Source organism: Salvelinus sp. IW2-2015, linkage group LG17 (assembly GCF_002910315.2).
Source record: "Salvelinus sp. IW2-2015 linkage group LG17, ASM291031v2, whole genome shotgun sequence".
Lineage (NCBI taxonomy): Eukaryota > Metazoa > Chordata > Actinopteri > Salmoniformes > Salmonidae > Salvelinus > Salvelinus sp. IW2-2015.
The window spans coordinates 27,546,700-27,570,450 of record NC_036857.1 but is presented as its reverse complement, the minus strand read 5'-3'; the positions used below and the strand labels follow the sequence as shown (position 1 = coordinate 27,570,450).

Sequence of the window (23,751 nt, the reverse complement as noted above, 5' to 3'; positions counted from 1 at the left end):
AGAGTGGCCATAAAGAAGCCACTCCTGAGAAAAAGGCACATAACAGCACGCCTGGAGTTTGCAAAAAGTCATGTGAAAGACTGAGATCTTAAGCCAAAAGATTGTGGTCTGATCAGACAAAAATGTAACTCTTCGGCCTAATTGCAAAGAGCTGTTTTCTGGAGAAAACCAGGCATAGCTCATCACCAATTAACCCTGTCCCTACAGTGAAGCATGGTTGTGGCAGCAACTTTTCAGCAGCAGGGAATGAGAGACTGGTAAGGATAGAAAGAACAATGAATGGTGCCAAATACAGGCAAGTCCTTGATGAGAACCTGCTTCAGAGTGCAAACAACCTTAGACTGGGGTGAAGATTTACGTTCCAACAGGACAATGACCCCAAGCATACAGCCAAAGCAATGCTGGAAATGGCTTCAGAACAAGAATGTTAAAGTCCTTGAGTGGCCCAGCCAAAGCACAGAGTTGAATCCCATTGAAAATCTGTGGAATGACTTGAAGATTGATGTTCACTGCTGCTCCCCATCTAGCTTAGCAAAGCTTGAGAAAATTCCCAAATCCAGAAGTGCAAAGCTGATATAGACATACCCTAGACAACTCAATGCTCAAATCACCACCAAAGGTGCTTCTACAAAGTATTGACTCAGGGGTGTAAATACTTATGTAAATTACATATCTGTACTTCATTTTTAAAACATTTGCAAAAATGTTGTTTTCACTTTTTCATTATGGGGTATTGTGTGTCGATGGGTGAGAAGAAAAAACAACATTTAATCCATTTTGAATTCAGGCTGTAACAACAAAATATGGAATAAGTCAAGGAGTATGAATACTTTCTGAAGGCACTGTACCTTTCTTGTGGCATCATAATTCTTTGTCCCTTTTCTACCATCTGTTAGGACGCTTATCATTCAGAACCAGAACCGTTTTTATAGTTCTAAAGAACAACACATAAAAGTATTCCATTCTGTGGCAAAGTTTACAAATGGTGATGCTGGCAAAGTAAACAACGCCAGGAAAGAATACGGTACAATAACGTAGGCCTAAGTGGTATAAAATGATAAGACGCCCAATCACGATGCACACTGTATAGCTATGTCATCGGAAACTTTCACTGGAAAGCTCCGTTGCATAGCTACAGTACATATGAAAGAGGGATAATATTTGCATTGCTTCTAATTACTATACATCAGATTAATACTCTCAATCAACGGAGGGACTAACATGACATGTGAGGGAGGGAAAAACCCACACACGTCTGACGCACGCACACTGTTTAGAAAACTATGAGACTAGCCAGGTGTTTTTTATGGAACAATTATTAACACATCATGAGAGAGAGGTTTGCTTCTCACCAAAAGAGATAAAAGTTTGAAGTATTGGTTTTCATTTGCTGAATGTTGAAACTAAAACCCACAGAGATCCACCCAGGGCTATTAAAGTGCAACTCTACCGCCCTGATATTCCAAGTAGGTTATTTAGAGAGCCAGGCAAGCTCTGTCAAGTGCAGCTCGAAGTATTTGAAATGAAACAAATATTATTTGAACCCTGGTCTGTTCAGATTCAGAAACAACTATGTTGTACTAGTCTTGTGTGAAGAGAATGGTTGTAATGTCATGTTAAAAGACCCAAGAGACCAGTCTCAGATCTCCACCCGAAAAGACCTTGAGCTTGTCAAAACTCGCCCTTATCGGTTTCCAGCATCAACAGAAGCACCATCATCACCCTCTCCTCATGTTGATGAGGGCTACTTTACTCACTTGCTCCTAAAGTAAGACACAAAAAAAGAACTAAACAAAATGGTTGTCTGCAGGACACACACAAACACAGCTGAACACCCCAGCTGTGAAAACCTCCGACCACATGAGACAGAGTAAAAGATTCCTTGGAGTCCCGCTACTCCCCTTACTGAATTTTTACAACCTGGTGAGCTGCCAGGCCTTGCCTCGTACCATCCCGTTCCGTGCCACTGCCAACCATTAGTCCAGGAAAGCAGAGCTGAGAAATAATTTGTCTTAACCCGCAGACCCTCTTTTATGACCTCAGTCTACCCTCACTACTCACAGATGATGGTCTCTCTCAGTCCTCTCAACTGGAGGTGTCACGACCTGTGGATGAACAAATCTGTCACGCAACCTGTGTGTGTGTGCGTGCGCGCGCATGCCTCTAGTATCAACATATATAACCTGGATTCTTTGAATCTCTCCGTATTAGAGATGAGTGGGGTCTGATCTACATACCCACAACACAAACATAACCCCGGATGTTACCGTTTCTCTTAACTTTTCTAAACACTGCTGGGAAACTAACAGAAACAGCAGCCAAATCCATCCTGACCCCCACTACTGGCTGTCGCAACCAACAGCACCTTGGCACACATGCAAGTGGGAAGGTGCCAGCTAACAACATTACTAATTGACACAGTTTTACGGTTAGCCAAGAAGGTCTTGTGGAGTCAAGAAGCTAGGGCAGGGAGAGGGGAGTCATAATTGGGGCAAAACCTCTCCTCAAATCCCCATTCCTTTAACCACTTCCAGTAACAGCCACCAGATAGCTACATGTCTAAAACAATGGTCAATCCTCTGGACAAAAGGCTTGCTGGCCAAAACTTGTCCATTGTGCCTGCTGATAATAAAACTAAATAAAACCTAATACTTAATTTGCGAGTGCTGTTCCTCTTTTTTCATACATGTCATATCTGTTGGCCATGCATGTTCCTCCAAAACTGGCCATTCAGTAGCTTGTGCCCTTGTGGCCTGTTGGTTGTGTTACGTTGAGGTGGTTACAGAAAGACAGGGGCAGCAATGCAGGTGTGTGTGCGCGCATGCATGTACGCGCATGCGTACGTACGTGTGTGTGTGTGAGAGAGCTCAGTCATTCCAGCAGCATAAAAAGGGAGTGACAGAATGGGAGGACGCTATTCTGTATTACTCCTTACCGTGCCAGTGACCCTGATGTCGTAGAGACGTCCCCAGTCGTCCTCGTGGCTGTCCACCATCATGACGCTGTCCGCCTCCTCCATGTCCCACTCTGCCTGGAGGTCCAGCCTCACTTCCTCTCCCAGAGAGTGCATCCCGATGGCTGGGAACAGGCCCTCTGCCGCTACCGGGAACACCAACGAGCCCACCTGGAACAAAACACACGGAGGTCGGACGCATGAACGCAGACGCGCGCGCACACACACACACAGACGTAGACACACAAACACGCAGGCGCAACATCACACACACACACACACACACACACACACACACACACACACACACACACACACACACACACACACAGGATGTCTTAGCTCTTCTTCTCAAGGATGTTAGGCTTAAGGGGGAACAGAAGCACTAGGTTCTAGAACGCCAGCTAACTGTAAATTACCTTTCTTCATATTATTACGTCCCTGAGTAGTCAAACATTTTAGAATGTTGATTTATGATGGCCTGTAAATGCTTGTTTCTCAAGACGTTTTCAGGTCAATTTTATTTGTCTAATGGTTGTAAACTCTTAGATCTTATTTTTCATAGTAGGCCTACTGGTCTCTGCCTGTCCGTCGCGTCCTACAACTGAGATCACATCATTGTACTCTCCCACCTTTCAAACTTTTCCCCACCAGCCAATTTGGCCTATGCTGTATTTTAAATTAGGCAAGCAAGAGCAAGGTTGGTTCTGTCCTTGAATAGGCTAACAGTAAAACAATCTTCAAAATACAGTGACGGTATGTACATATCCTAACCAGAAGCCATGGGTTACAGGCAACATCCGCACCAAGCAAAAGGCTAGTCCGGACGCTTAAAAGAAATCCTGCTATGCCATCAGACGAACCATCAAACAGGCAAAGCGTCAATACAGGACTAAGATTGAATCCTACTACACCGTGTCTGACACTTGGCTAACGTTTCCACAGAGTCCACAGAGCCCAATGGCGGCGAGCTTTACACTGCGCATGGTGGTGATCTTAAGCTTGTGAGAGGCAGTTCAGTGTTGTGTGCTGTCTGTGCTGACGAACAGTTCTTGTGCTGACATTGCTTCCAGAGGCAGTTTGGAACTCGGTAGCAAGTGTTGCAGAGGACAGACGATTTTTCACGCTATGCGCTACAGCACTCGGCGGTCACGTTCTGTGAGCTTGTGTGGCCTACCACTTCGCGGCTGAGCCGTTGTTGTTCCTAGACATTTCCACTTCACAATCACAGCACTTACAGTTGACCGGGGCAGCTCTAGCAAGGCAGAAATTTCACGAAATGACGGAAAGGTGACATCCTATGACAGTGCCACGTTGAAAGTCACTGAGCTCTTCAGTAAGGCCATTCTACTGCCAATGTTTGTCTATGGAGATTGCATGGCAGTGTGCTTGATTTTATTCACCAGTCAGAAACAGGTGTAGGAAGGATATATACTTTTGTATATATAGTGTATGTGACCAACAAGTTGTAGCCTAGTTTTACCTGGGACTCAACAAGGAATAGCTGGAAGGCCTGCTGAGAGGCAAGCGGAGGTGTGTACTTGCGCAGGAGAACAGTGAAGATAGATAGGCTAAAGATCATCAACCTATTTAGAAGCTCATTCATAAGCATAATTCGTAGGCTAAATATAAGGCCTAATACTGCAGTGAATTAACCACCCATGTTTGGCAAGATAGAATAAATCTCTGCCGGTTTAAAGAGTGTACTCAGAATTAAAATGTGGTGTCAGCATTGACCACCTGCTTCACTAAAATTGATCAACGGTTAATCAATATGTACAGGTAACTGCCAAAATAATGAAGAAAATTTGGGATACAAAGTATCAAAATTACTGCCTCTGCGATTCTTATGTTTTAACAAGGCTTAGCGACATTTGACCTAGCTTGTAAAACACTTCCATTCCCCTTTAAGCAGCGGTCAAGAGCACTGAYGTTAAGCCCCAATTATTTGATGGTCTCTCATTGTGGAATTTGGGCAAAAGCAAGGAGCAACTCACCTCTTTGCCATTCTTGGTGAAAAAGACTGTGGTCAACCCAGCCTCGATGGTATCACAGTATATTCCACAGCCAATCCTGTCACCACGGTTGCATTTGGGCCCAAACTGCTGGCCCACAGGGTTTCCATCGTACAGCCTATACAAAAGAAATAGGATAACAGTGACTCATTGAGCCTTATTCACACTGGACAATGCTGTAGAACATAATCATGCCTGTGGTGTGACTATTTTTGTTGTTGTAAAAAAAGAGACATTGGTCTTAAAAATGGGACTTTCTGCTGAAATAAAGGTGAAATAAATAAATAAAAATAAGGTCCATAGCATCTCTGAAAGTCCCTGCAATTAGCCTACATCCATAACAAAACACCTTAGAGGTCAAACTGAGGAGCTGGTATGACTGAGGCCTACTTGCGGTCATCTGCATGGTGTGAGACTTACTTGCCGTCATCAGCGTGGTAGGCTACAGACTGTGGCAGCCAGCCTGGCTGATGGTCCAGCTTGTAGAACTGTGGCACCAGGCCTACTGCTATCGTCCCTCTCACCCCTGTGTCCATTATGGTCACCTAGGTCAAGAAATAAAGAAAGTGCACCCTTAGGCAATGTGCTGACTAACGGAAGATAAACGGAACAATTGAAAAAGATATTCGCACTCTCATCTCTCCTTGAAGTGGATTTAGGCTATTTGAACATAACACACAGCCTACTGTAACAGCCAGAAACAATACCTACATGATTCATAACAATTCACCTATGTAAGAAGACACAAGCATGATAAATAACAAGTAGTCTATTCAAGAAAGTAAAGATGTGGCACACACACATTCTCATATGGGAAAGAATATTGATGCATATGTGACCAATGTTCCCTCAAAATTATTTTCGGCATTGCGCAAATTTCAGGTCTGCTGAGCGCAAACTTGAACATTGTGAAAATTCTGTGGAAGTTTACTGTGAACACTGAGGCTGTACCCACCTTAAGTTACAGTTATAACAGTGGCCAAATAGGCTACTGTGGCTATTTGATCATAATGTAGTCCTATCAGAGTGGCCTACCATTAAAAAGAATATGGAGAAAATACCATAACATTTTAACATGGAAATAGCAGTTCTATCATTAAGCCTYTAGTAGCAGCCAATGTGAGGTTTTCAATGTAGGCATACATTCCATTAACCTGGTTATCCACTTGTCCTTCAGAAAAGGAGGTGACTGAAAATGTTGTGATGTTTGATGCAAGAAACCACTTTACTAAATAAAATTCCTTATTCCCATACCATTATTATAGAAAATATGACAAATTATGCTACCCTCTGCCAATTGGCTACATAGCTTATTCAGGCCTGTCTCAAAATACAACACTGCCTCAAAATACAAGACTGCCCCTTACAGACAAAAAGCTCTTTACCGGACTTGAAATGCACACATTTTCTGCTTTTTAGGAAGCAATCACTCCCCCATTGCAGACTAGAAATGAGCTATAACTGGACTAATAACTCACTAACAAAGAATATGATCAAATGTACACACCTGGCTACATGCAGCTCTTGCTTTGATCTCAAAACAAGCGCATCTACTCACGACCACTCATGCTGTAAACACAGTGCAGGTCAAATTGAATGACACAGATCCATATATGGCAATGGTCTATTTGCATATTGGGATACTGCAGCTCTGATTGGTTATTGCGCACAGATCTGTGTAGTTTGGGCCAGAGTCATGCCCGTGAATGCAATAAAATCCTGCACCAATGCACTCTGCCTACAAGAAAATCACTTGCAGTTGTTTTTGTTTCGGTATGTTGCACTGAAAGTGGCTAATATTGCGTTGATTCGATCACAATTCGAACAATAGAGGGAAACCTTGATAGAGTTAACTAAAGGGGGAAACTAGAAAGTTGAGTGAAGTTCAATGTGCTTCTCTGCGCAAGCTGATATTTCTTCTGCGCGCCAGTCCCGGGGAGCTGCGCACCCACAGCTTAGAAGGAACATTGTATGTGACACATACCCAAGTGTGTGCCACAATGCTGGTGTTTCACAATTAGATCGGGGAGGAGTGAGACATATAGGCCTAACAGAAAATCGAACTGTCAACAGTTACTGTGAGAACTTCACTGAGTCACAACTTTAAATGGAAAACTGCTGTCAGGGGCTGCTATTAAATCATTGACTTTTCAACCCCAGCCTCTCCTCTCTCTCACATAAGCACACACCCGGCCCACCGATGGTGGCCCACCGCCTCCCCACTGCCCTGGGGAAGCACCCCACTCTGCCTTCTCAGCCAGCCAGGCAGGGAGAGAAAGAGCTACAGTTACAGCCAGCGGCTGGCAGTAGAGCCAAGCATAATTAGGTGAAAGGTGATCCAGCCCATACAGGAGAGGGTAGTCCTCCTGCGCCTCTGGCTGCGAACCTGTCCAACACTCAATCTCTCTGAAAACACAGTGGAAGTCCCTCTAGCTCAGTGGAAGTCTTGACCCATTGTTCACTAGTCTTGGGATACCCGGTTCAAATGCAGACCCTTCTACCTCCCGAGAGAGAATTTCAGCTGTTATCGTGACTGCTGTATATATTCCACCTCAGAACAAGAAAAACAACAAGTTGGCACTTAAACTGTATGAGGCTATAAACAAGCAGGAAATCTTGTACCCGGAGGCAGTGTTTCTTGTTGCCGGTGAATTTAATTCTGCGTCATTAAGACACGTGATGCCCAACTTCCATCAACAAGTTCCCTTCGCCTAGACAACTGTTACTCTACCCACAAGCAAGCATACAAGGCCCTCGTTCGTAGCAGAAGCTCCTAGCAGAAGCTCAGGCAGGAAGTACCCATGATGCACAGAGGCTATGCTACAGGACTGATGTGCTAGCACTGACTGGAATAAGTTCCGGGACTACGCCGATAGCATCAACGAGCTAACCACCTCAGTCACTGGCTCCGCCGCCCACCGTATGTGGCAGGGGCTACAGTCCATTACAGATTACATTTACATTTAAATTTAAGTCATTTAGCAGACGCTCTTATCCAGAGCGACTTACAAATTGGAAAGTTCATACATATTCATCCTGGTCCCCCCGTGGGGAATGAACCCACAACCCTGGCGTTGCAAGCGCCATGCTCTACCAACTGAGCCACACGGGATTAAAAAGGAAGACTCAGCCATGATCTGCCCAACGATGCCTCTGTACCAGAGGACCCCAACGCATTTTATGCACGCTTCGACAAAAAACAGCGGGCCATGCATGAGGGCCCCCGCTGACCCAGAGGACTGGGGGATCTCACTCTCCGAGGCCGACGTGAGTAAGGTTTTTAAATCAGGTCAACACCCGTGGGCTGTGTTCTCAGAGCATGCGCAGAACAGCTGGCAGGTATATTCAGTCATTTTCAACCTCTCCTTGTCCCAATCTGTAATCCCAAATGTCTCAAGCTGACCACCATCATTCTCGTTCCCAAGAACTCTAAGGCTACCTGCCACAATGACTACCGCCCTGTATCACTCATCTGTAATCATGAAGTGCTTTGAAAGGCTGTTTATAGCACACAACTCAAATCATCCCAGCCACCCTACACCAGGGATCATCAACTAGATTCAGCCAGGGGACAATTTTGTTTCTGAGCGGATGGTCAAAGGGGCTCGAACATAATTACAAATCATTTGTAGACTTCAAATTCACTGCAAGAAGCCCCAGGGGTCGCGTTAAGAGTCAAGAAATCTGCATTTTCAAGAACGCAGAACATCAAAAACGTGTGCTTTAAACTATTTCACCTGCGTTTTATATTGAAAATGAACAGTTTTCTTTGCTTCAACAGACTGATCAGGGGCATGCAACTATAGTTTCCATTCAGCAGAAAATAGCTTAATAAACATCAGATTACAACAGAAGTGCAATGCTATTTAGCTAGCAGCCACACAAGTAAATAAGCTTAAAATGAAAAAGCATGGTCTTGTTTTGCAAAAATGTTCCATTGCCATCATATTTCTAATGTTTATCATAGAATGAATGCAGCCAGCAACATTGACTGAGTATTTTCCTATASAGTGCCTTCGGAATGTATTCAGACCCTTTGACTTTTTCCACATTTTGTTAGGTTACAGCATTATTCTACACACAATACCCCATAATGACAAAGCAAAAACAGTAAAAAAAAAATGTGTTGCTAAATATCACATACGTAAGTTTTCAGACCTTTACTCAGTACTTTGTTGAAGAACCTACAGCCTCGAGTGATCTTGGGTATGACGCTACAAGCGCGGCACACCTGTATACCGGGAGTTTCTCCCATTCTTCTCTGTAGATCCTCTCAAGCTCTGTCAAGTTGGATGGGGAGTGTAGCTACAGAGTTATTTTCAGGTCTCTCCAGAGAAGTTTGATCGAGTTCAAGTCTGGGCTCTGGCTGGGCCACTCATGGACATTCAAGGACTTGTCCTGAAGCCACTCCTGCATTGTCTTGGCTGTGTGCTTAGGGTTGTTGTCCTGTTGGAAGGTGAACCTTCGCCCCAGTCTGAGGTCCTGACCGCTCAGGAGCAGGTTTTCATCAAGGATCTCGCTGTACTTTGCTCCATTCATCTTTGCATCGATCCTGACTAGTCTCCCAGTCCCTGCCGCTGAAAAAACATCCCCACAGCATGCTGCCGCCACCACCATGCTTCACCGTAGGGATGGTGCCAGGTTTCCTCCAGATGTGATATTTGTCATGCAGCCCAAAGAGTTCAATCTTGGTTTCATCAGACCAGAGAATATTGATTATCATGGTCTGAGAGTCCTTTAGGTGCCTTTTGGCAAACTCCAAGTGGGCTGTCATGTGCCTTTTACTGAGGAGTGGCTCCCATCTGGCCACTCTACCATAAATGCCTAATTGGTGGAGTACTGCAGAGTTGGCTGTCCATCTGGAAGTTTCTCCCATCTCCACAGAGGGACTCTGGAGCTCTGTCAGAGTGACCATCGGGTTCTTGGTCACCTCCCTGACCGAGGCCCTTCTCCCCCGATTGCTCAGTTTGGCCGGGCAGCCAGCTCTAGGAAGAGTCTTGGTGGTTCCAAACTTCTTCCATTTAAGAATGACGGAGGCATCTGTTCTTGGTGACCTTCAATGCTGCAGAATTCTTTGGGTTACCTTTCCCTAGATCTGTGCTTCGATACAATCCTGTCTCAGAGCTCTACGGACAATTACTACGACCTCATGGCTTTGTTTGTGCTCTGACATGCACTGTCAACTGTGGGACCTTATATAGACAGGTGTGTGCCTTTCCAAATKATTCCCAATCAATTGAATTTAGCACAGGTGGACTCCAATCAAGTTGTATAAACATCTCAAGGATGGTCAATGGAAACAAGATGCACCGGAGCTCAATTTAGAGTCTCATATCAAAGGGTCTGAATACTTATGTCAATAAGGTATCTCTGTTTTTTGTTTTAATACATTTGCAAACATTTCTAAAAACCTGTTTTCGCTTTTTCATTACGGGGTATTGTGTGCATTGCTGAGGATTTTTTWAAATTTATTTAACCCATTTTAGAATAAGGCTGTAACTTAACAAAATGTGGAAAATGTCAAGGGGTCTGAATACTTTCCGAAGGCAATCTTCGGGAAAGTCTTCGAAAAGCAGGCAATCTTCGAAAAGCAGGCTACACCGAGAAAAGTATGAGAGAAAAATAGAGTGCCTACAGAAAGAATTCACACGCCTTTTTTACACCATTTTGTTGTCTTAGAGACGGAATTTAAAATGGATTAAACTGAAATGTTATGTTACTGGCCTACATACAATACCCCTTATTGTTTTTAGACATTTTAAAGATGAAAAGCTGATATGTCTTCAGTCAAAAAGTATTTCAACCCCTTTGATATGGTAAGCATCAGGAGTAAAAATTTGCATAGACTCACTCTGTGTACAATGATGGTGTTTAACATGATCTTTCAGTTACTACCTCATCTCTGTACTCCACACATACATGTACAATTATCTGTAAGGTCCCTCAGTCGAGCAGTGCATTTCAAACACAGATTCAACCACAATGACCAGGGAGATTTTCCAATGCCTCGCATAGAAGGGCACCTATTGGTAAATGGGTAAAAAAAAATAAAAGCAGACATTGAATATCCCTTTGAGCATGGCGAAGTTATTAATTACACTTTGGATGGTATATCGATACACCCAGTCACAACAAAGCTCCCGAGTGGCTCAGCGGTTTAAGGCACCGCATCTCAGCGCAAGAGGCGTCACTACAGTCCCTGGCTCAAATACAGGCTGTACCACATCCGGCAATGATTGGGAGTCCCATAGGGTGGCGCACAACAGGCCCAGCGTTGTCCGGGTTTGGCCGGGGTAGGTCGTCGTTGTAAATAAGAATTTGTTCTTGACTTGCCAAGTTAAATAAAGGTTAAATCAATTAAAAAGATACAGGCATCCTTCTTAACTCAGATACCGGAGAGGAACAAAACTGCTCAGGGATTTCACAATGAGGCCAATGGCGACTTTAAAACAGTTAGTGTTTAATGGCTGGGATAGGAGAAGACCGGATGGATCAACTACTAGTGAAAAGATGGAAGCCTGTACAGAATAAAAATATTCCAAAACATGCATCCTGTTTGCAATAAGGCACTAAAGTAAAACTGCAAAAAATGTGGCAAAGGAATTAACTTTATGTCCTGAATACAAAGCATTATGTTTTGTGCAAATCCAACACATCACTGAGTACCACTCTTCATATTTTCAAGCATGGTGGTGGCTGAATCGTATTATGGGTATGCTTGTAATTGGAAAGGATTAGGGAGTTTTGGGGGGGATAAAAAGAAACAGAATAGAGCTAAGCACAGGCAAAATCCTAAAGGAAAACCTGGTTGTCTGCTTTCCATCAGACACTGGGAGATAAATTCACCGTTCAGCAGGACAATAACCTAAAACAAAGCCAAATATATCCTTGAGTTGCTTACCAAGACGACATTGAATGTTCCCTAAGTGGCCTAGTTACAGTTTTGATTTAAAATCGGCTTGAAAATCTGTTAAGATTTGAAAATGGTTGTCTAGCAATAATCAACTTGACAGAGCTTGAAGAATTAAAAAAATGTGGTGCAAATATTGTACAATCCAGGTGTGCAAAGCTCTTAGAGACTTGTATTGACTAAGGGGTGTGAATACTTATGTAAATTAGATATTTATGTATTCCATTTAAAAAAAGAATTGCTAAAATTTCTAAAAACATGTTTTCACTTTTTCATTATGGGGTATTGTGTGTCGATTGGTGAGAAAAAAACTTTAATCCATTTAGAATTTAGGCTGCAACAACAAAATGTGGAATAAGTCAAGGGGTATGAAAACTTTCTGAAGGCACTGTAGCTACACATCAGTCCCGAGCCCTGTCTACTGATCGAATGCCCGTTGAGAAGTGCAAATGAAGCACAAAATGAGTCTGACGCTGAGCAGACACTACAAGAACTGTTTACAAAACTCAGCAAGATATTCCTTATGCGTTTTATAATGATATTTCTTCTGGGTAAAAAAATGCTGAATTCTGTGTTAACGTGACCCCAGTGCCCAAACAGATAAAATATTTGACTTACACAAATATTTTCAAACCTTGCTTACATTTACATCTCTCTCTTATATGTGGGAATACTTTGGGAAAGATTTCTAAAATAAAAATCTCTTGGAACTGATTTGCTGGTGTTTTTACAGTCTTATGAACAACAATTATTCTATATATTTTTTTTAAATCAGTTGAGGAAACTTGCCCTAGACCCACTCCAATTTGCATACCGCCCCAACAGACCCAGACTTAGTAATCTCAAATGCACTCCACACTGCCCTCATCCACCTAAACAAAAGGAATACCTGTGTGAGAATTCTGTTTATCGACTACAGATCAGCGTTAAACACAATAGTCCCCTCCAGACTCGTCACCAAGCTTGGGACCCTGGGTCTGAACACCTCCCTATGCAACTGGATCCTGGACTTCCGGACGGGCCAACCCCAGCTGGTGAGTGTAGGTAACATCACAGTACATCACTGGGGCCAAGCTCCCTGCCARCCAGGACCTCTATATCAGGCGGTGGGAAAGGAAGGCCCAGAAAATTGTTAAGTCGTCCAAGTCATACACTGTTCTCTCTGCTTACGTATGGCAAGCGGTACAGGAGCAACAAGTCTGACAACAACATGCTCCTGAACAGCTTTTATCCAAAAGCCATAAGACCGCTTAAATAGCTAACAAGAATTGGCTACGCGGACTATCTGCATTGACCTTTTTTTCTTGCACCGGCTCTATGCACACTTACATGACTCTACACTCACACTCACTTAATTTGCTCACACACATTCATAGTGACGCTACACACACACCGTATGACAGCGAGATGTTTCATTATCTCGCTGTCAAACTGTGTTCTACCGTGTTTGATCTTGCCTGGCCATCTTGTTTCAAGGACCACAATGGAAACTAGTCCAATACTTTGTGTGCTATCCTCGATGATTTTACTCATGTGCATGTATGGCTTTTTCGAGTTTTATGTGTACTTGTTTTTAAAATGGTCAAATTAATAAACACTCACATTCAATAATCATATACGCTGCTGCTACTCTGTTTATCATACTATATATCCTGATGCCTGATTACCCTACACATACAGTATCTACCCCGATCACGCCAATATCCCTGCACATTGTAAATATGGTATTGGAATTGACCCTGGAACTGACCCTGTGTATAGCTTACTTTCTCGGTTTATTCTTATTTCTATTTCTCGTTTTTGTTCTACTTTCCAAAGGCTGGGCCTAATTTAGTGCATAAGAGATCAAACAAGAGGTTTTGTAGTGCATCCTATTGTCATGTTCTGACCTTAGTTCTTTTGTTATTTCTTTGTTTTAGTATGGTCAGGGCGTGAGTTGGGTGGGTTATCTATGTTTGTTTTTCTATGTTGGGTTTTTTCGTTTGGCCTGATATGGTTCTCAATCAGAGGCAGGTGTTTGTCGTCGTCTCTGATTGGGAACCATATTTAGGGAGGTTGTTTTCTATTGTGTTTTGTGGGTGGTTGTCTTCCGTGTCTGTGTGTTCCACACGGAACTGTTTCGGTTTTCGTTCGTTCAATTTATTGTTTTGTATCTCAGTGTTCAGTTTGTTCTATTAAAGTTTCATTATGAACACTTACCACGCTGCGCTTTGGTCCTCCTCTCTTTCTCCAGACAAAGATCGTTACACCTATGTTGAAGATGTAAAGAGTATTTGCTGGTCTGTTGTATGTAATGAGGAGCAACCAGATGCTGCACTTGATGCATTTATGAAATTGCTTATTCCAGTTACTAATAAGCATGCACCCAATGACTAAAAACTGCTAAAACCCTGTGGATTGATGAGGAATTGAAAAATTGTACGGTTGAGAGGGACGAGGCAAAAGGAATGGCAAATAAGTCTGGCTGCACAGCTGATCGTCAAACGTACTGTAAATTGAGAAAACATGCGACTAAAACTAAAAGAGGGAAAAAAACGTATTATGAAACAAAGATAAATTATATAAAGAATAGGGCTGGGCGTTGTACCGTATTTGACTATATAGTGGTATTGATGCACGGACTGGTTTGCGTTTTAACTCTACCATCTATAACGGTATTTAAATGTTTGGTTTGTTAAATGTGATACGCTGTGTGTAACATCCATTATTATAATTTACTCCGCTACTTGAGTCATCTCACTCTTTTCACACAAACCTAGCCCTGCCCCGTCACTCAAGGAGCACATTTGTTGTTGCTCACCATGAGACAGTTGTGTTCAGTCAATGCAGCACAACAATGTTGATGACAACGATGCTGTTTCCACTTTGGGTCTTAATATAAATCCATTCTATAATTTCACTATTAGTTTGTTTCCCTTACATCTGCAAACATCTAGTTTTCTTAGCAAGCTGTGGCTAAATCATGTTAACCGCTAACGCTAAATCACTAGCTAATAAATGTACTGAGTCAAAGCAAATGTAGCTAGCTATACAGCCTGATACCAGTGATGGTGTAGGCCTAAATCAGCATGTTGTTTGTGCAACAGTATCTTCTAAACAAAAGAGGATTAGGTGAAGCATGAATATGTTAGCTACATGAAGTAGCTAAAAGAAAAGCCAAAGATTATAGGGTCCCCTAGGAAACACTGACCAACACTTTGGTTCCTACCCTGTTACAATAACTCCTCCCTGGCATTTTTGTTCGTTGTCATGTCAAACACTGTATTCAAAGTGCCCACTATTATGTTCCAACTATAGAATTATAAATCATTCCATTTCCATGATGCCAAGTGTTTTGATCTAAATCGCAAGTCAAATCACAATTGCAACATTTGGTTAAAAATAAGGCATAGATCTTTTGCCAATATCATGCAGCCCTACATGGCAGTGTGGAAACAATCTCAAATGAGTGTAGGAAAGGCAGTAATTGATTAAAATGCAGAAAATAATTTGGGGTTGAAGTTTAATTGAACAGAATAAAGCAAAACAGAATGAAGAAAGACCCATTGGAATCACTTAGAATGTATGTGTTGCCACCCTAGGGTCACTCACTACTCATAAAGCAAAATTGAATTTGTATTAATCTAAAACATAAAATACCGTCAAATTATATTTTGGCCATATCGCCAAGCCCTAATAAAGAATGATAGTAAAAAGCTTTGTGCGTAAACTCCCTCCATCCTTCATTGAATCAGATGGCTCATTGATCACAAAACCAACTGATATTGCCAACTAATAATTTTTTTAATTCGCTGGCAAGATTAGCAAATTTAGGCATGCCAACAACAAACTCTGAACCTACACAGCCATTCATAACTCACCAAATTATGAAAGACAAGCATTGTAATTTTTTTTATCCATAAAGTGAGTGTGTAAGCATTGAAAAAAATTATTGTTGTCTATCAACAATGACAAGCCACCTGGGTCTGGATGGAAATTTACTGAGGATGATAGCGGACTATATTGCCACTCCTATTTGCCATCTCTTTAATCTAAGCCTACAGAACAGTGTGTGCCCTCAGGCCTGGAAGGAAGCAAAAGTCATTCCACTACAGAAGAATAGCAAAGCAGGGAGGGGCACTCAAAATGTACGGCACTTACACAAATGACTGATGATTGGCTGAAAGAAATGTATAAGAAGCTAGTAGGAGTTGTTATTTTAGACTTCAGTGCAGCTTTTGACATTATTGATCATAATAGGCTGCTGGAAAAATGCACATGTTAAGGCTTTACATCCCCTGCTTTATTGTAGATTGAGAGTTCCCTATTTAACAGAACACAGAAGGTGTTCTTTAATGGAAGCCTCTCCAACATAATCCAGGTAGAGTCGGGCATTCCCCAGGGCAGTTGTCTGGGCCCCTTACTTTTTTCAATCTTTACTAATGACCTGTCACTGTTACTGAGTAAAGCCTGTGTGTCTATGTATGCTGATGACTAAACATTATACACATCAGCTACCACAACAAGTTAAATCACTGCAATACTTAACAAATAACTGCAGTCCGTTTTAGAATGGGTGGAAAGTAATAAGCTAGTACTAAATATTTCAAAAACAAAATATATTTTATTTGGGACAAACCATTCACTAAACATCAACTAAATCTTGAAATGAATGTGGAAATTGAGCAACTTAAGGAGACTAAACTGCTTTGGGTAACCCTGGATTGTAAACTGTCATGGTCAAAACATATTGATGCAACAGTAGCTAAAATGGGGAGAAGTCTGTCTGTAATAAAGCGCTTCTCTGCTTTCTTGACATTGCTCAGCAAAACAAGTCCTACAGGCCCTAGTTTTGTTCACACCTGGACTACTCTCCAGTCATATGGTCAAGTGCCACCAAGAGAGACATAGGCAAATTACAGTTGGCCCAGAACAGAGCAGCACAGCTGACTCTTAAATATACCCAGAGAGCTAACATCAATGACATACATGTCAATCGCTCCTGGCTCAAAGTAGAGGAGAGATTGACTGCATCAATACTTGTCTTTGTGAGAGGTTTTAACATGTTGAAAGCACCAAGCTGTCTGTTCAAATGACTAGCACACAGCTCAGAGACCCATGCATACCCCACAAGACATGTCACCAGGGGTCTCTTGCCACTCCCCATGTCCAGAAGAGACTCCGGGAAACGCACACTACTGCACAYCCATGACTTCATGGAACTCTATTCCACATCAAGTAACTCATGCGAGCAGTAAAATCAGATTTAAAGAACAGAAAACTACACCTTATGGAAAAACAGACTGTGAAGAGACACAGGCACACACACGCTAGCACACACACACATACATTTTAATATTGTTTTATGGCGTTATTATACACTTTGTGTTGTAGAAATGTTGTGGTGTAATGATGTTGTATGATGTACAGTTTTTGTTGTTGGTATATTTTTTTGTGTGATGTGCCTTAATGCGCTTGGAACCCAGGAAGAGTAGCCGCTGCTTTGGCAGAGGAACCAATGGGATAGTCCTAAAAGTGCACATTCTGCCTATCCGGCAATTTAGGCCAGCTCAATCACATTAAGTTTTTGAAAGAAAACACTATTTGAACCCAGATTCTGGGCTGGATCCCACGTGATTATTCACAGTCTGAAACTGAACTCCTTGGGTTTTTCTGAGTGAAAGTCCAGGTCTCACTCACCTGCTCTCCTCTGCACTCATTCGAGGATACTTTTTGATCAGTTCAGTTCAATCTCTAGGCTTTTACAGTACTGGCTGTACTGCACTTGACACTTGACAGGTTCAAATACATTAGTAGAAGGTACTTAAAAGCTTATAAATGTCTGAATGAAAGATTCACAGACGCAGCTGGGCTTAGATAGGCTGATGAAATTGGAATGGACTTTGAATGGATTGAAATGGAATTCAAATAAAATGTTGAAATAAGTGGAATGCCACAAATCCCAGATGTTCTTCTGCTGGATTCACTGAAGACAGATAGGCCTAGATTTGAGTGCACAGGGGCAGTGTCTGACGAAGGTGAAATTATTTCCTTGTGAAAGCATAATGAGGAAACATGAGGATACTAGTGACGCATATTCTGACAGGCAAATGACCTTTATGGGAAAGAATGCCCCCAAACTTTCAATATCTGGGGGAATTTCACAGGATGTGCGTCACGCCGAATAAGAATTGAGAACCGGATCACATAAAGTACGGACGTGGAGTTCTTTAAAGATCACTCTAAACTTCTAACTGTAAATGTCAAACTCATTTAATCTAACTTGCAGATAGCCATCAGACTCCAACTGTGACTAGCATTTGAGAATTATTTTGGTTTTCTTTGATAAAAAGGGATCAGGTTCTGAGAAACTCTGGTATCTTGCTTGGAAAATGGCCTCTAGCTTGCGCACATACACATCTCATATAGGCCAGGAGTGTGAGGAACATCACTTTCAACAACATGTCAGCACTGACGCTACTAAGAAAAGCTTTATGCATAAAATTACACTGCACTGTTATAATATTCTCATATTAGGCTAAGTTTACAACCTAAGTTTAGTATGGTAACATGTTACATACTTAAAAGGATTTATAAAGGGGTTATACAGTAAGTAAGCCTAGCATATAAACAATTATCAACTACTTATAAACCCTTTATTCTTAATCTATACCTCAAGGTTCATGGATTTTATTGCTTATTTGCTTGAATTTGCACACACACAAAAAAAATCGGGCAATTTGGATAACTASGGCCACTATCAACTTGCTGTGGAGTCGTGGAGACAAGCTGTGGATCAGTGAAGAGGCGACTCCTGGATGCTGGCCTTCTAGGCAGAGTTCCTCTGTCCAGTGTCTGTGTTCTTTTGCCCATCTTAATCTTTTATTGGCCAGTCCGAGATATGGATTTTTCTTTGCAACTCTGTCTAGAAGGCAAGCAAGTCACCTCTTTACTGTTGACGTTCAGGCTGGTGTTTTGCGGGTACTTTTTAATGAAGCTGCCAGTTGAGGACTTGTGAGTCATCCGTTTCTCAAACTAGACACTCCATTGTACTTGTCCTCTTGCTCAGTCGTGCACTGGGGCCTCCCACTCCTCTTTCTATTCTGGTTAGAGCCAGTTTGTGCTGTTCTGTGAAGGGAGTAGTACACAACGTTGTACCAGATCTTCAGTTTCTTGGCAATTTCTCTCATGGAATAGCCTTCATTTCTCAGAACAAGAATAGACTGACAAGTTTCAGAAGAAAGTTTGTTTCTGGCCATTTCGAGCCTGTAATCGAACCCACAAATGCTGATGCTCTAGATACTCAACTAGTCTAAAGAAGGCCAGTTGAATTGCTTCTTTTATCAGAATAACAGTTTTCAGCTGTGCTTTTCTAATGATCAATTAGCCTTTTAAAATGATAAACTTGGATTAGCGAACACAACGTGCCATTGGAACACAGGAGTGATGGTTGCTGATAATGGGCCTCTGTACGCCTATGTAGATATTCCATTAAAAAAATTTTTTTTMTTTTTAATCGGCTGTTTCCAGCAATAGTCATTTACAACATTAACAATGTCTACACTGTATTTCTGATCAATTTTATGTTATTTTAAATGGACAAAAAAAAAGTGTTTTTCTTTCAAAAACAAAACAACTTTTGAACGGTAGTGTATCCTCCAAACACTGGCTTCGAGGGCATTATCATTTTTATACAACGGGTTACCAACATATTCAAATAATGATATACATATTTCCATGGGAAGATTTTATTTTGATGAATTTATTCATACCATTTCATCCTTCCACAAGATATACTCCCGACACAAATCTAGGGTTGCTACCCAAGCCGGCTGGTCGTTCGTTCTATCGGTTCGGTTGCCAGTCATTGAGTCTTTTTGTTCTGTATCTATGGACAGTCATTTGTTCTAAATGTTCTATTGCCATACATACAGCACCAGTCAAAAGTTTGGACACACCTACTCATTGCAGGGTTTGTATTTATTTCTACATTGTAGAATAATAGTGAAGACACCAAAACTATGAAATAACATATGGAATCATGTAGTAACCCAAAAAGTGTTAAACAACTCAAAATATATTTTACATTTGAGATTCTTCAAAGTAGCCACCCTTTGCCTTGATGACACCTTTCCACATTCTTGGCATTCCTTCAACCAGCTTCACTAGAAATGCTTTTCCAACACTCTTGAAGGAGTTCCCACATATGCTGAACACTTGTTGGCTGCTTTTCCTTCACTCTGTGGTCCAACTCGTCCCGAACCATCTCAATTAGGTTTGGGTAATGTCTAGATGTTTTTATAGTGGAGATCAAGTTTATAAATTGCCTGGCTGGGCTGATGAGACAGTGGATTGCGCAGTCAAATGGAACAGAGTAAATAGGCATTTTAACGTCATAGCTTTAGCCGGTGATAACTTGTGGAATAGACAGCGGCTGGAATCCGATTTTAACCAATCAGCATTCAGGATTTTTAAACAAATTCTTATTTACAATGACGGCCTAGGAACAGTGGGTTAACTGCCTTGTTCAGGGGCAGAACGACATGTCAGCTCAGGGTTTCGATCTAGCAACCTTTCGGTTACTGGCCTGGCCCAATGCTCTAACCACTAGGCTACCTGCTGCCCCTATTAGCATTAGACCCACCCATTGTACAATTGAAAATAATAACTGCTTAGAAGTGTGCAAGGCACACACATTTCAAAAGATAAGGCTATCATCGTCTAAGGATACTAATCATTAGTGAAAATAAAACAGGTGTTAACACTTACCTCAAAGTAGCAGTTTCCCTTTGATAAGGGACGGGGAGCCACATAGCAGCCAACCTCATCAGAGTTCCCTTGATAGCTGAAGAGAAATAACAAAGAAACACTTCCACTCAGACATCTGCCAATTAGAAGGTGAAGATCCTAGTTTGAGATAAGAGCCAGGGGCACTTTTTGGGGGCCATAAGCTGAATTTAGTTGTCGTATAATAATAGTCATAATCGTTTTAATACATTCATTTTTAGGAGAAGGGGGATTCAATGTTATATTCAAGTAGCTATAGTTACCCAATAGCAGTTTTTCCATTTTCACATTATTTTACAAGCAGAACGGAACGTTTGGGAGAAGCTTAATTTCCAACATTTCTAAGCGATCAAAAGCATTATTTTTTGAGACAGAGGTGTCACCAAAGCTGTGTTGTATTAAGTACTGTATGTCGTAGTTGTATTCATTAGGTACAGTGCCTTCGGAAACTATTCAGATCCCTTCCCTTTTTCCAGTTACGTTACAGCCTTATTCTAAAATGGATTAATATATATATCTCCTCAGCAATCTACACACAATACCCAATAACGACAAAGCGGAAACAGGTTTTTTAGAAATCATTGCGTATGCATTGAATATACATAAGTATTCAGACCCTTTGCTATGGGACTCGAAATTCAGCTCAGGCCACCTGTGGTAAATGTTGTTTATATGTTGTTTATCCTGTGGTAAAGACGTTTATACAACTTGATTGGAGTCCACCTGTGCTAAATTCAATTGATTGGACATGATTTGGAAAGGAACACACCCGTTCTATATAAAGGTCCCACAATTGACAGTGCATGTCAGAGCAAAAACCAAGCCATGATGTCGAAGGAATTGTCCGTAGAGCTCCGAGACAGGATTGTGTCGAGGCACAGATCTAGGGAAGGGAACCAAAACATTTCTGCAGCATTGAAGGTCTCCAAGAACACAGTGGCCTCCATCCTCCTTAAAAGGAAGAAGATTGGAACCACCATAAGACTCTTCCTAGGGCTGGCCGCCCAGGCAAACTGAGCAATCGGGGAGAAGGGTCTTGGTCAGGGAGGTGACCAAGAACCCAGTGGTCACTCTGACAGAACTCCAGAGTTCCTCTGTGGAGATGGGAGAAACTTCCATACGGACAACCATCTCCGCAGCACCAAATCAGGCCTTTATGTTAGTGGCCAGACGGCAGCCACTCCTCAGTAAAAGGCACATAACAGCCCACTTGGAGTTTGCCAAAAGGCACGTACAGACTCTTAGACCATGATAAATTATATTATCTGGTCTGATGAAACCAAGATTGAACTCTTTGGCCTGAATGCCAAGCGTTACGTTTGGAAGAAACCTGGCACCATCCCTAAGGTGAAGCATGGTGGTGACAGCATCATGCAGTGGGGACGTTTTTCAGAGGCAGGGACTGGGAGACTAGTCAGGATCGAGGAAAAGATGAATGGAGCAAAGTACAGATAAATCCTTGATGAAAACCTGCTCCAGAGTGCTCAGGACCTCAGACTGGGTCGAAGGTTCACCTTCCAACAGGATAACAAACCTAAGCACATAGCCATGACAATGCAGGAGTCTCTTCAGGACAAGTCTCTGAATTTCCTTGAGTGGCCCAGCTTGACCCCGGACTTGAACCCCATCGAACATCTCTGGAGAGACCTCAAAATAGCTGTGCAGCAACACTCCACATCCAACCTGATAGAGCTTGAGAGGATCTGTAGAGAAGAATGAAAGAAACTCCCAAATTACAGGTATGCCAAGCTTGTCGCGTCATTTTATAAATTAGCAAACATTTCTAAAAACCTGTTTTGCATTGTCATTATGGGGTATTGTGTGTAGATGGATGAGGGGGAAAAAATGATTTAATCAATTTTAGAATAAGGCTGTAACGTAACAAAATGTGGAAAAGGTCAAGGGGTATGAATACTTTCCGAAGGCACTGTATGTCTTTCAAAGTGGCATTACAAGCACAAAACATTAACAAAAAAATGACAATTATGACAATAACTGTGCCCATTTGAATGCCAATTAATCGTTACCCCAAATTCTATTATTGTCAGGGCCCTAGTTTGGAGTTAACTTTCTAGTTAATAGGCTTTTAGAGTTTATACTTCATCCAATTATAATGTGGGGAGGTCAAAATAATGAAAATCAATCTACCAAATCAATTAATTTAAAAATGTTGATTACTTGTCCTTGCCATTATAATTCAGTGGATAAGACATGTGGACAAAAACATGTTTTGCTAACATGGGGGTCCCAGGGTCACCGGATTCTCTGGGCGGGGGTCCCTGAGCAAGAATAGGTTGAATACCCCTGGTTAGATAGCTGGCTCGACTCCCCAATCTAAAAAAAATAAATAGCTGACATGGGCTAATTGAGTGACTTTCAGTGACTGACACTAAAACAGAAAAAACACATTTCAAAATGTCACCTTGTGTATTCTACTACTCTAACTCAAAAGTAAGTTGAGAACACGACGGAGTTTCAAAAAAAGTACAAATATATATTTTTTTTGGGGGGGGGGGGGGGGCGCCAGTTGCCCATCCCTGTTATAGAAGCACCATATTTTAATTAAAGACTACCAGATAGGCCTACATGCAAAGAGTTTCATAAAGCTTAAACACATTCAATTAAACAACAATCACGAGTCTTTAAAACCCCCATGCAGTACATCAAACAAAGTGATCATAAACATTGACACTGTATATGACAGTTGATTTATGAAATCAACAAAAAATGTATTGGTCGCATACACATATTTAGCAGATGTTATTGCAGGTGCAGCGAAATGCTTGTCTTCCTAGCTCCAACTGTGCAGTAATAAAAAAATTCAAAAATACTCCAAAGTTTCTTCGGAGCTAGGAGCTAGGAACCAGGTGACCATGTCTATCGGCGCKATCTTGTCTATGATATGGAAATGTGAAGTTCCCATTTGGACTCACGGGTGTATGGCTTGCTTGTACGACATCAAAGTGGTATTTATTATAATCCTCAACATCTCATCTTTCAAAAAAAATAGTCCTCTTACACAGCATTTCCCTCACTCAGACAACAAAACATTTGCAAAAGTTGCCCAATTAGCAGGAGTGATGGGGGCAACTTACTGTCGCGCGAGG

General features: G+C 41.8%; 1 protein-coding gene across 7 annotated transcripts in view; it reads right to left on the bottom strand.

The window, feature by feature from the left end:
- Positions 1-23,751, bottom strand: part of spryd3 (SPRY domain containing 3) — a 90,993-nt gene that overhangs the window by 53,113 nt on the left and 14,129 nt on the right. For 4 of the 7 annotated variants that reach the window (XM_024006358.2, XM_024006360.2, XM_024006362.2 and 1 more), the window contains 4 exons: positions 20,627-20,702; positions 5,389-5,513; positions 4,951-5,086; positions 2,936-3,124 (listed from right to left, as the gene is read on the bottom strand). In XM_024006358.2, coding sequence (XP_023862126.1) covers positions 2,936-3,124; positions 4,951-5,086; positions 5,389-5,513; positions 20,627-20,702 — 526 coding nt within the window. Of the gene's footprint in view, positions 1-2,935; positions 3,125-4,950; positions 5,087-5,388; positions 5,514-20,626; positions 20,703-22,178; positions 22,348-23,751 lie in introns of all 7 variants that reach the window. The other 3 variants (XM_070448037.1, XM_070448038.1, XM_070448039.1) reach the window with 1 other exon arrangement.